This window comes from Coregonus clupeaformis, chromosome 1 (assembly GCF_020615455.1).
Source record: "Coregonus clupeaformis isolate EN_2021a chromosome 1, ASM2061545v1, whole genome shotgun sequence".
Lineage (NCBI taxonomy): Eukaryota > Metazoa > Chordata > Actinopteri > Salmoniformes > Salmonidae > Coregonus > Coregonus clupeaformis.
The window spans coordinates 20,313,772-20,327,338 of NC_059192.1; the positions used below are offsets into that span (position 1 = coordinate 20,313,772).

The 13,567-nt window shown below is 42.5% G+C and overlaps 1 protein-coding gene across 3 annotated transcripts in view; it reads left to right on the forward strand.

The window, feature by feature from the left end:
- pemt (phosphatidylethanolamine N-methyltransferase) overlaps positions 1-12,065 on the forward strand; it is a 108,862-nt gene extending 96,797 nt beyond the window's left edge. For all 3 annotated transcript variants that reach the window (XM_041864627.1, XM_041864738.1, XM_041864704.1), the window contains exons 6-7: positions 9,053-9,127; positions 11,502-12,065. In XM_041864627.1, the coding sequence (XP_041720561.1) occupies positions 9,053-9,127; positions 11,502-11,556 (130 nt within the window). In that variant the 3' untranslated portion in view covers positions 11,557-12,065. The remainder of the gene's footprint in view (positions 1-9,052; positions 9,128-11,501) is intronic.
- Positions 12,066-13,567: the final 1,502 nt, after the last annotated feature.

Here is a 13,567-nt window from a genome sequence, read left to right on the forward strand (position 1 = left end):
TATGCTCTGGTCCACACACTCAATCAAGCAGACTCCAACCTCTCCACAATGGCCAAGACCAGAGAGCTGTGTAAGGACATCAGGGATAAAATTGTAGACCTGCACAAGGCTGGGATGGGTTACAGGACAATAGGCAAGCAGCTTAGTGAGAAGGCAACAACTGTTGGCGCAATTATTAGAAAATGGAAGAAGTTCAAGATGACGGTCAATCACCCTCGGTCTGGGGCTCCATGCAAGATCTCACCTCGTGGGGCATCAATGATCATGAGGAAGGTGAGGGATCAGCCCAGAACTACACGGCAGGACCTGGTCAATGACCTGAAGAGAGCTGGGACCACAGTCTCAAAGAAAACCATTAGTAACACACTACGCCGTCATGGATTAAAATCCTGCAGCGCACGCAAGGTCCCCCTGCTCAAGCCAGCGCATGTCCCGTCTGAAGTTTGCCAATGACCATTTGGATGATCCAGAGGAGGAATGGGAGAAGGTCATGTAGTCTGATGAGACAAAAATATAGTTTTTTGGTCTAAACTCCACTTGCCGTGTTTGGAGGAAGAAGAAGGATGAGTACAACCCCAAGAACACCATCCCATCATTCCAGGGTTTTCCTTTATTTTTTACTATTTTCTACATTATAGAATAATAGTGAAGACATCAAAACTATGAAATAACACATATAGAATCATGTAGTAACCAAAAAAGTGTTAAACTAATATATGTTATATTTGAGATTCTCCAAATAGCCACCCTTTGCCTTGATGACAGCTTTGCACACTCTTGGCATTCTCTCAACCAGCTTCACCTGGAATGCTTTTCTCACAAAGCCACGGCGGTTGGAACCATAAATCTCCAATTTGGACTCCAGACCAAAGGACAAATTTCCACCTGTCTAATGTCCATTGCTTGTGTGTCTTGGGCCAAGCAAGTCTCTTCTTCTTATTGGTGTCCTTTAGTAGTAGTTTTTTTGCAGCAATTCAACCATGACGGCCTGATTCACACAGTCCCCTCTGAACAGTTGATGTTGAGATGTGTCTTTTACTTGAACTCTGTAAAGCATTTATTTGGGCTGCAATTTCGGAGGCTGGTAACTCTAATGAACTTATCCTCTGCAGCAGAGGTAACTCTGGGTCTTCTATTACTGTGGTGGTCCTCATGAGAGCCAGTTTAATCATAGCACTTGATGTTTTTTGCGACTGCACTTGATAAAACTTTCAAAGTTCTTGAAATGTTCCGTATTGACTGACCTTCATGTCTTAAAGTAATTACCAAAATATGGACTTGGTCTTGTACCAAATAGGGCTATCTGCTGTATACCCCCCAACCTTGTCACAACACAGCTGATTGGCTCAAACGCATTAAGAAGGAAATCAATTCCAAAAATTTACTTTTAAGAAGGCATGAAGCTGGTTGAGTGAATGCCAAGCGTGTGCAAAGCTGTCATCAAGGCAAAGGGTGGCTATTTGAAGAATCTCAAATATAAAATTAATTTTGATTTGTTTAACACTTTTTTGGTTACTACATGATTACGTATGTGTTATTTCATAGTTTTGATTTCTTCACTATTATTCTACAATGTAAAAAATAGTAAAAATAAAGAAAAAACGTTGAATGAGTAGGTGTGTCCAAACTTTTGACTGGCAGTGTATGTATTCAGACCCCTCTACTTTTTCCACATTTTGTTACGTTTCAGCCTTATTCTAAAATGGATTATATAAACAATTTGTTCAACAATCTACAAACATAACCCTATAATGACAAAGCGAAAACGGGTTATTAGAATTTTTGCTAATTTATTTTTAACAAAAAACAGATACCTTATTTACATAAGTATTCAGACCCTGTGCTATGAGACTCTGAATTTAGCTCAGGTGCATCCTGTTTCCATTGATCATCCTGTGGTAAATTCAACTGATTGGACATGATTTGGAAAGGCACACATCTGTCTATATAAGGTCCCAGGGTTGACAGTGCATGTCAGAGCAAAAACCAAGCCATGAGGTCGAAGGAATTGTCTGCAGAGCTCCGAGACAGGATTGTGTCGAGGGTACCAAAACATTTCTGCAGCATTAAAGGTCCCCAAGAACACAGTGGCTTCCATCATTCTTAATTGGAAGAAGTTTGGAACCACCAAGACTCTTCCTAGAGCTGGCCGCCTGGCCAAATTGAGCAATCGGGGGAGAAGGGCCTTGGTGAGGGAGGTGACCAAGAACCTGATGGTCACGCTGAGCTCTAGAGTTCCCCTGTGGAGATGGGAGAAGATTCCAGAAGGACATCCATCTCTGCAGCACTCCACCAATTAGGCCTTTATGGTACAGTGGCCAGACGGAAGCCACTCCTCAGTAAAAGGCACATGACACCCCGCTTGGAGTTTGCCAAAAGGCACCTAAAGACTCTCAGACCATGAGAAACAAGATTCCTTGGTCTGATGAAACCAAGATTGAACTCTTTGGCCTGAATGCCAAGCGTCAAGTCTGGAGGAAACTTGAAGTACGGTGAAGCATGGTGGTGGCAGCATCATGCTGTGGGGATGTTTTTCAGCGGCACGGACTGGGAGACTAGTCAGGATCAAGGCAAAGATGAATGGAACAAAGTACAGAGAGTTTCTTGATGAAAACCTGCTCCAGAGTGCTCAGGACCTCAGACTGGGGCGAAGGTTCACCTTCCAACAGGACAACGACCCTAAGCACACAGCCAAGACAACGCAGGAGTGGCATCGGGACAAGTCTCTGAATGTCTTTGAGTGGCCCAGCCAGAGCCTGGACTTGAATCCAATCGAACATCTAAGGAGAGACCTGAAAATAGTTGTTTAGCAACGCTCCCCATCCAACCTGACAGAGCTTGAGAGGATGGAAGAAACTCCCCAAATACAGGTGTGCCAAGCTTGTAGCGTCATACCCAAGAAGACTCGAGGCTGTAATCGCTTCCAAAGGTGCTTCAACAAAGTACTGTGTAAAGGGTCTGAATACTTATGTAAATGTCATATTTCCGTTTAAATTTCTAAAAACCAGTTTTTGCTTTGTCATTATGGGGTATTGTGTGTAGATTGATGTGGGGAAAAAAACTATTTAATCCATTTTAGAATAAGGCAGTAACCTAACAAAATGTGGAAAAAGTCAAGGGGTCTGAAAAGTTTCCAAAGGCATTTATACTCCGGACTCCGATATTGCTTGTCCTAATATTTCCATATTTCTTCATTCCTTTCTTTTACTTTTAGATTTGTGTCTATTGTTGTGTATTGTTAGATATTACTTAGCTGTTGGATCTGGGAACACTAGAAGTTCGCTACACCCGCAATAACATCTGCTAAACATTTTATTTGAATAGAGCCCCACAGTGTCATAATACCCATAAAACCTAGCAGTCAAACAGGGAAATGGTTTCAATCGTTTTTCCACCATTCATTTTTCCCATAGGGAAGTTTAGAAAGACTTAAATAAGGCTTACCCTGGCGATATTTTGATAACCATGTAAATCTCTCTTGGACAAGGACAAGGTGACTTCAATATATTCGGCTCTATTTACTCTCAGATCAGAAAATGATAATTAGCATCAAAGTAGACATCATGCAAGACTACAAATCCCTGCAAGCTCCTGCACATCATCTCTAGCTGATACCTTTGCTAACAGGCATTGTGTCAATTTAAAACTTGCTCAAGACAGTTCACAGAATTGTCAATTTAAAGAAATGTAGCCAATTTATTCATTACTAAATTTAGCTAACATTAGTTAATCCAGAGATTCTTACCCTTGCTTCGATTTTGCAGTATCGTCCAGATCATCATGGCATTTGTAGTTCTTTATGATAGCCACATTAGCAGCTAATTAGCGTTTCATGTTTGGGGGGTAAATACAGTTGAATATATTGATAAAAGTCACCTTTTCCTAGAGAGATTTTCACGGTTATCAAAACGTCACGCAAAGGTAAGCCTACATGAAACACAGCCCTTATTTTAAGTGTTTCTAAAATCCCCTATGGGATAAATGAATGGTGGAAAAACGATTGGAACCATTTCCTTGTTTGACCATTAGGTTTTATGGGTATTATGATTCATACTGTGGTACTCTATGCACCCCAGATCTATATGTGTTTTAGCCAACTTTGACCATAACTCTGTCCGTATGATATGACAACAAAAGGCAAAAGTTGTCTAAAGATTGTATACAAACCAGTACACCTTATTCTCTATAAAAGTTCACTACTTTTGACCAAAGTCACATAAGGCGACAGTCTAAAAGTAGTACACTAGAGGGAATGTCATTTGACATGTAACCACAGTCTGTTGTAGAGGCCCGACAAACAGCTCATACGAATATGCAGGCCAAGTTGTGTGCCATTTAGTCACATCCAGACTGGGTGAGTCTGACACATGCTGTTGTTCTGAGTCAGTGAAAAGCTCTAGTTACAGTACTTTACGTGTCTGGCTCTGCACGGCCAATTCACGGCCCATGTAATGTAGAACAGTGTGGGATGTAGGGCAATGGGGATGTCAAACTATAGTTAGTGACCCATATTAGCAAGTGGGTTTTGTCAGCTGCAAAGAATAGAGGCATATTTATTTGATCTGTATAATGAATGTGGTATCCACTAGTTCATTTGACTCTGGGGAAGTAGGTAAAGGGCCTCATTGCCAAAATCCTGAAGTATCCCTTAAACTTCACCTTTATTTCACCTTTTGTTCAAACTTTTAGCTATGTTTTATACCCACTGCAAAATAATGAGTACAGACTTTCCACAGAAGCATAACACTTGATAAATGATGACAGCTGTTTTGGTTAGGCTGGATTACTCATGGTGACGCTGTGTCTTACAATTGTAAAAGCAAAGCAGTGCGATAAAAACAACAACAACACAGAGTTACACATGGGATAAACAAAACATACAGTCAATAATACAATAGAACATCTATATACAGTGTGTGCAAATGTAGTAAGTTATGGAGGTAAGGCAATAAATCGGCCATAGTGCAAAATAATTACAATTTAGTATTAACATTACATTTACATTTCAGTAATTTAAAAGACGCTCTTATCCAGAGCGACTTACAGTTAGTGAATGCATACGTTTTTTTTATTTTTTTTATACTGGCCCCCCGTGGGAAACGGGCAATAAGAATGCGGGGATTGACGGAGTCAAAAGCCTTGGCCAGGTCGATGAAGACGGCTGCACAGTACTGTCTTTTATCGATCGTGGTTATAATATCGTTTAGGACCTTGAGCGTGGCTGAGGTGCACCCATGACCAGCTCGGAAACCAGATTGCATAGCGGAGAAGGTACGGTGTGATTCGAAATGGTTGGTGATCTGTTTGTTAACTTGGCTTTCAAATACTTTCGAAAGGCAGGGCAGGATGGATATAGGTCTGTAACAGTTTGGATCTACAGTGTCATCCCCTTTTGAAGAGTGGGATGACTGCGGCAGCTTTCCAATCTCTGGCGATCTCAGTGTAGCTCAGTTGGTAGAGCATGGCGCTTGCAACGCCAGGGTTGTGGGTTCGTTTCCCACGGGGGGCCAGTATGAAAATGTATGCACTCACTAACTGTAAGTCGCTCTGGATAAGAGCGTCTGCTAAATGACTAAAATGTAAATGTGTCCAGGGCACAGCTGAGGGGGGTCTGTAGCAAGCGGCAACAGTGAGAGACTTATTTCTGGAAAGGTGGATTTTTAGAAGTAGAAGCTCAAACTGTTTGGGCACAGACCTGGATAGTATGATAGAGCTCTGCAGGCTATCTCTACAGTAGATTGCAACTCCGCCCCCTTTGGCAGTTCTATCTAGACGGAAAACGTTGTAGTTGGGAATTGAAATGTCTGAATCTTTGGTGGCCGTCCTAAGCAAGGATTCATACACTGCTAGAACATCAGGGTTGGCGGAGTGTGCTAACGCAGTGAATAACTCAAACTTAGGGAGGAGGCTTCTGATGTTAACATGCAAGAAACCAAGGCTTTTGCGGTTACAGAAGTCCTCTGTAGCTCAGCTGGTAGAGCACGGCGCTTGTAACGCCAAGGTAGTGGGTTCGATCCCCGGGACCACCCATACACAAAAGATTTATGCATGCATGACTGTAAGTCGCTTTGGATAAAAGCGTCTGCTAAATGGCATATTATTATTATTATTATTATTATTAAGTCAACAAATGATAGCGCTTGGGGAGTAGGAGTGATACTGGGGGCTACAGGGCCTGGGTTAACCTCTACATCACCAGAGGAACAGAGGAGGAATAGAATAAGGATACGGCTAAAGGCTTTAAGAACTGGTCTTCTAGTGCGTTGGGTACAGAGAATAAAAGGGGCAGATTTCCGGGAGTTGTAGAATAGATTCAGGGCATTATGTACAGACAAGGATAGGGAAGGATATGAGTACAGTGGAGGTAAACCTAAGCGTTGGGTAACGATGAAAGAGATAGTATCACTGGAGGCACCGATTGAGCCGGTCTCCGCGTGTGTGGGGGGTGGGACAAATGAGCTATCAGAGGCAGGTTGAGCGGGACTGGGGGCTCTACAGTAAAAAGTACAGTTGTCTCTGAATAAAATACAATGGAAAAAGGCACTTTGACCAACAATGCCCATGTTTCGTTTAGCCCCCACCAGACCTTGAACCACGTCAAGAGAAGTTAGACAGCGTGTGTGTGTGTGTGTGTGTTTGTGTGTGTGTGTGTGTGTGTGCGCCTTCCATTTCATTCCCAAAAGCCTTCCATATCTCATACCTCACTGTAAATGCTACTGCTGCACAATATGAGTGTGACTAGTGCCTAATAGAGTCCACAGGAAGCGTGGCCAGACTCCATCTGAAAGCGGAGTGGTCATTTGCTTCCTTAGTAATTGCTAGTGCGGAAAAAAAGTATTCGGTTGTTCCCAAACCAGGTCAAAAGATATTACATTTTAGTCATTTAGCAGACGCGCTTATCCAGAGCGACTTACAGTTAAGTGAGTGCATACATTTTTCATACTGGCCCCCCGTGGGAATCGAACCCACAACCCTGGCGTTGCAAGCGCCATGCTCTACCAACTGAGCTACGGGAGGCCCTGTAGATACAGTGGGGGAAAAAAGTATTTAGTCAGCCACCAATTGTGCAAGTTCTCCCACTTAAAAAGATGAGAGAGGCCTGTAATTTTCATCATAGGTAAACGTCAACTATGACAGACAAAATGAGGAAAAAAAATCCAGAAAATCACATTGTAGGATTTTTAATGAATTTATTTGCAAATTATGGTGGAAAATAAGTATTTGGTCAATAACAAAAGTTTCTCAATACTTTGTTATATACCCTTTGTTGGCAATGACACAGGTCAAACGTTTTCTGTAAGTCTTCACAAGGTTTTCACACACTGTTGCTGGTATTTTGGCCCATTCCTCCATGCAGATCTCCTCTAGAGCAGTGATGTTTTGGGGCTGTCGCTGGGCAACACAGACTTTCAACTCCCTCCAAAGATTTTCTATGGGGTTGAGATCTGTAGACTGGCTAGGCCACTCCAGGACTTTGAAATGCTTCTTACGAAGCCACTCCTTCGTTGCCCGGGCGGTGTGTTTGGGATCATTGTCATGCTAAAAGACCCAGCCACGTTTCATCTTCAATGCCCTTGCTGATGGAAGGAGGTTTTCACTCAAAATCTCACGATACATGGCCCCATTCATTCTTTCCTTTACACGGATCAGTCGTCCTGGTCCCTTTGCAGAAAAACAGCCCCAAAGCATGATGTTTCCACCCCCATGCTTCACAGTAGGTATGGTGTTCTTTGGATGCAACTCAGCATTCTTTGTCCTCCAAACACGACGAGTTGAGTTTTTACCAAAAAGTTATATTTTGGTTTCATCTGACCATATGACATTCTCCCAATCCTCTTCTGGATCATCCAAATGCACTCTAGCAAACTTCAGACGGGCCTGGACATGTACTGGCTTAAGCAGGGGGACACGTCTTGCACTGCAGGATTTGAGTCCCTGGCGGCGTAGTGTGTTACTGATGGTAGGCTTTGTTACTTTGGTCCCAGCTCTCTGCAGGTCATTCACTAGGTCCCCCCGTGTGGTTCTGGGATTTTTGCTCACCGTTCTTGTGATCATTTTGACCCCACGGGGTGAGATCTTGCGTGGAGCCCCAGATCGGGGAGATTATCAGTGGCCTTGTATGTCTTCCATTTCCTAATAATTGCTCCCACAGTTGATTTCTTCAAACCAAGCTGCTTACCTATTGCAGATTCAGTCTTCCCAGCCTGGTGCAGGTCTACAATTTTGTTTCTGGTGTCCTTTGACAGCTCTTTGGTCTTGGCCATAGTGGAGTTTGGAGTGTGACTGTTTGAGGTTGTGGACAGGTGTCTTTTATACTGATAACAAGTTCAAACAGGTGCCATTAATACAGGTAACGAGTGGAGGACAGAGGAGCCTCTTAAAGAAGAAGTTACAGGTCTGTGAGAGCCAGAAATCTTGCTTGTTTGTAGGTGACCAAATACTTATTTTCCACCATAATTTGCAAATAAATTCATAAAAAATCCTACAATGTGATTTTCTGGATTTTTTTTTCTCAATTTGTCTGTAATAGTTGACGTGTACCTATGATGAAAATTACAGGCATCTCTCATCTTTTTAAGTGGGAGAACTTGCACAATTGGTGGCTGACTAAATACTTTTTCCCCCCACTGTATCTTATAAATAGAGGATATGTAAGCCCTAGTAACTCTCTCTCTCTCAATCTCTATCTCGCTGTATGTCTCTCTCACTTCCTCTCTTGTTGTCCAGCTCGTTACGATTTCTTTCAGCTTTGTCCATATCCTCTATAATTACTATAATTGCCCATCTCACAAGCACCTGAAATTGACATCCGACTACAAAACACAGGGCTTGAATCCAGCCTGATCATGTCCTGTTGTTTGTCGTCCCAATGATCCTACAACTCCATACATTCACACTCCCCCTTTAAAAACACTTTATATAATCAGCTATTATCATTAAAGTATCATCTACATAATCAGATTGTATCATTTTCCAGTGGAATAATATATTTACTTTATGAATAAATATACATACTGTGAAACATATTATAATGCTCCTCTCCCTCCTCCAGGAATGCCAGTCCGGTGGGGTTGGTGCTGACAGCAGTGGTAGCCATCTCATACCAAGTGGCCATCATCTTTGAGGGGTAAGCATCTGTCTTGTTTCCTTTCTGTTCACTGCAGAGATCTTATCACACTCTTCTGTCTCAGCAGTGAATGGGGTTAGTAGCCTTGAGAGGCGTTGAACAAAGCTGGCTGCGTAAATGCAGACACTATCAGATCACATCCAGTTAAATGGACTAACACGTACAGGGCGGCAGGTAGCCTAGTTAAGAGTGTTGGGCCAGTAACGGAAAGGTCTCTGGTTCGAATCCCCCGAGCCAACTAATTGAAAAATCTGCCCTTGAGCAAGGCACTTAACCCTAATTGCTCCTGTAAGTCGCTCTGGATAAGAGCGTCTGCTAAATCAGCGATTCTCAAATGGTGGGTCGCGACCCACATTTTTGAATGGGTCGCGGGTGTCTTGAGTAAAAAATTATTATAAAAACATCTGGTGAAGAAATAATCCAGTCTGAACTTAAACAACTTAAACCAGGTAGAAAGTGTGTAGAAATGAAAATGAACTTACATTTTTTAATAATTTAATATCAGAAAAGTGTTTCTTCAATCACAGTATTTTCAATATAGCGCTATTAGCAGCACTATTTTGGTTGATTTTGTGGTCTCAAGCCAGTGAGTTTATTAAAATTTTTCATCAAGAGTATGAGCAAAATTGTATTATTGACAATGAAAGAGGTGGGGATGTTGTTCTCTTGTCATATAATTGCTACATTTACTATCAACATAGCATAACAAATTATTTTCCATATTTTGGCAATTATTTTCCACGAAACAACCTAGTTCAATTTGGGTCCCGAAGCAAAACCAGTTGAGAATCACTGTGCTAAATGATAAGAAGTTACATGTTGATCTCCTTGATTGGCCTTGGCCTTGTTAAGTTTGGTTGTTTCTTAGCATGTGTTGCATCAGATCGATGTGATTTAAATCTAGCCTCCCTATGGGGTTTGTCCTCAATGCTTACAATGACAGAAGTTTAAATTTACAGTCACAGTTTAGAGTTACGAGTGACAGAAGTGTTTCTCTAACAGTTCTTACACTGTTAGTAGACCAAGGTCTGTCTATCAGTGCTGAGTCACATCAAGCCCATACAAATCCACACTCCCTTGTGCGGCACACATGAAAGGATTGCTGAGTGAGGATAAAGAGAAAAGTTGGGATGGAAAGATTTGTCTTCCTGTCTCTCTTGTTATCAAACTCCCCCACACATGTTCTTAAATGTTATCTTAGTGAGAGAGGGAGCGAGCAGAAAGAGAGGGGGGAGCGAGAGAGAGAGAGAGGGAATTAAAGGAATTACTTTCTTCTCAGTTCATTATAACTACTTCGTAGACCTTAATCTTGGTGAGAGGAGGGAGAGGGGGAGTTGAGAGAGAAGAGGGGGAGTTGAGAATAAAGTAAACAAGTGTGTTTTCTTTCCGAGCGCATCATTAAGGCCTCCCGAGTGGCGCTGTGCCACTAGAGATCCTGGTTCGAATCCAGGCTCTGTCGTAGCCGGCCGCGACCGGGAGACCCATGGGGCGGCGCACAATTGGACCAGCGTCGTCCAGGGTAGGGGAGGGAATGGCCGGCAGGGATGTTCAGTTGGTAGAGCATGGCGTTTGCAACGCCAGGGTTGTGGGTTCGAATCCCACGGGGGTATGATTTTTATTTTTTTTATAAAATAATGTATGCACTCACTAACTGTAAGTCGCTCTGGATAAGAGTGTCTGCTAAATGACTAAAATGTAAAATGTAATAGTGGAGGATGGTGAGAGGTAAAGGGGTCAACCCACACACAGTCTTCTCTTCCACCATTAAGTGTGGCCTATCTTTAACTTACAATCTGTAGATACTATGCAATACTATCCATATATGTTATTTCATAGTTGTGATGTCTTCACTATTATTCTACAATATAGAAAATAGTAAAAATCTTGAAAAACCCATTGCATTCCCTCTCAAGGCGTTCACAGATATTTGTGTTATCACATTGAATTTAAATAAGTATTGTTGTTAACATACATTTGCAAGCTCAATTTTCATCCCAAACATCCCTCAATATTTGATGTCCTACCTCCTCCCACTCCTTTACAGACTAGTAAAAAAAATAGGTAGCTCTGTTTACTGTACCTGCCCCTGTCTTTCCCACTCAAAACATATCCCTCTCCAGTCTCCACCTACCTATTGCCAGTCCATTGGTAGGGAGGGAGAGAGGGAGAGTGTCCCAGCAGTCAGCTTTTTGTACAGGACGTGGCTTTAGAGGGAGGCTCAATGGTGCAGAAAACTGTACATCAATGGATAACAGCCAGGATGAGGGACACCTTTTACAGACACACACAGGGCTCCAGGCACGGGTTGGTACGGTGGAGGGGCCATAATACACTCTTCCCCCATTTATGTGTTTTTTTTCTCTGGTTTTTGCAGACCTTTCACAGAGGACATCTATCGACAGAGAGCACAGTGCTGCAAGCACAAATAAAGAGGAAGGACGGACTGTGTTTGTCCAAGGATCATATCTACAGATCAGAGACTACCAGACTGACTACCAGGCCACACCACGTCAGCCTGCTACACAGAGCACGAGAGGGTGGGCTAGAGAGAGAGAGAGAGAGGGGATTGGGGGTGTTTTTGCCTTTCTTGCAAAGATCAAGTACACAGTCTTCCTCCTGGCCCAATTCCAAGATATTCTACTTCTCTTTTTTAAAAACTTTGATCCCTGCTTGCAGTATTTTAATAGCAAGTCCTAACAAAGCAAGGGCTGGATCAATCATTTTCAGCTTTTAAAGGGCCCATTGAATGCTCTGTAGTTTTCATATTTCACACTATTTAGTCCAACAATATTCTGAGAGTTTACGTAGCTAGCGTGTAGCTATTATCTCAAAAGCCGATGACAATCATTCCATAAAATGTTCTGCATGGCTATGTTTGCAGATTCCCATGTATCTTAATGAAACTGTAAATACAGATCTGATCCCATAACTCTCTTAACTGATGTTTCATCGCTTGTCTGTCTTGTGTTCTGTGTCAGTGTTCTGTGTTGTTGATCCACATACCCTCTCCATTAAAAACGAAGTATATGTTTTATATAGCACCATATCCCCTATTTAATGCACTACTTTTGACCAGAGACCTTTGTTGCTTATATTTAGCCTACCAATGCTAGGATCGGTGAGAAGCTCACTTACTCATAGAGGTTTTAAATGGACCTGTGTGAAGCGGCCACTGATTAAAGGGCAAAGTCATATAGTTAGGTCAATGTGAGGCTGTGGTCAGACAGATGTTTCTGCTTTTTCATCTCAAGTATGGATGGAGAGACTTTTACTGTGGCCAATTCAGGCTCACTCTGGAAGAGAGAGTGACCGATGGGGAGGGAGCGAGAGAGAAAGAGAGGAGAAAATGTACAATTAAAATTGACCATTTACAGAGCTGTAGTTCCCCTGCGGTGCAGCACTGGATCCCTGGGGGAGTTGACATTGCCATTGGATGCACCGAGTCGTTCCGAACTTCTTACGTGGGTGGGATATAAGGACAGGTGTGGTTTCCGTGACAATGACCACAACAGCAGCTGGTCACTGATTTGACAGCTCCAACACAGTTACGCCTCCGACACCTCCGAAACAAGTATACCAGACCATTTATTAGCCAGTCTGTCTACAATCACACTGAGAAGTCTGATTAATGAAGGCTCTCCCAGACGCTCTTAAGCACACTTACAAGATTGATTGCTTGATTGATGTTGTTATGTTATTACTAGTCTGCTTGTTATTTAGTTCATTGGGTTACGAGTGTGACCAGGTAGTCACACACAGTCAGACTCGTTGCTATGCAAACCCTTAATAAACATTGATGAAACAGCAGCACTGCCATGAGTCATGGTCTCGGGTTCTGGCTGGAAGGGATGTGTGGGTGCAGGGAAGGTATAACTAGACCCTAAAAACTACCAAAAAGGTATAACCACACTAGAAACTACCAGATATATACTAGCATGCCTTCAGTCATTGTTTGGGGTTAGAACTAGACACTAAAAACTACTAGATGCATGAACGTTCACGTAACCAATGGCCTTAAGGTGTTTGAACATGTCTGGAAGAGGTGAATGCAGAGAAGGTATAGCAGACACTAGAATCTATTACAAAACTGATTGTGTAAGTTGTCTTACACCAGGGCTCTCCAACCCTTTTCCTGTTCACTCCAACCCTAATCTAGCGCACCTGATTCTAATAATTAGCTGGTTGATCAGCTGAATCAGGTTAGTTAAAACTGGGGTTGATGTGAAAACTAGGAGGAGGGTAGCTCCCCAGGAAAAGGGTTGGAGAGCCCTGTGACTTACAGGATGACATCTGCTTACAAAGAACTGTCTCAAACACCAGAACAACACACCTGCATCCAGCAGCTGGCCAATGTTAATAGGTTTAACATGCACTCTGGACACCATGTTTTGCAGCTTGTGGGAACCATGTTTGTACAGAGCAACTTCCCAGTATGAGTGT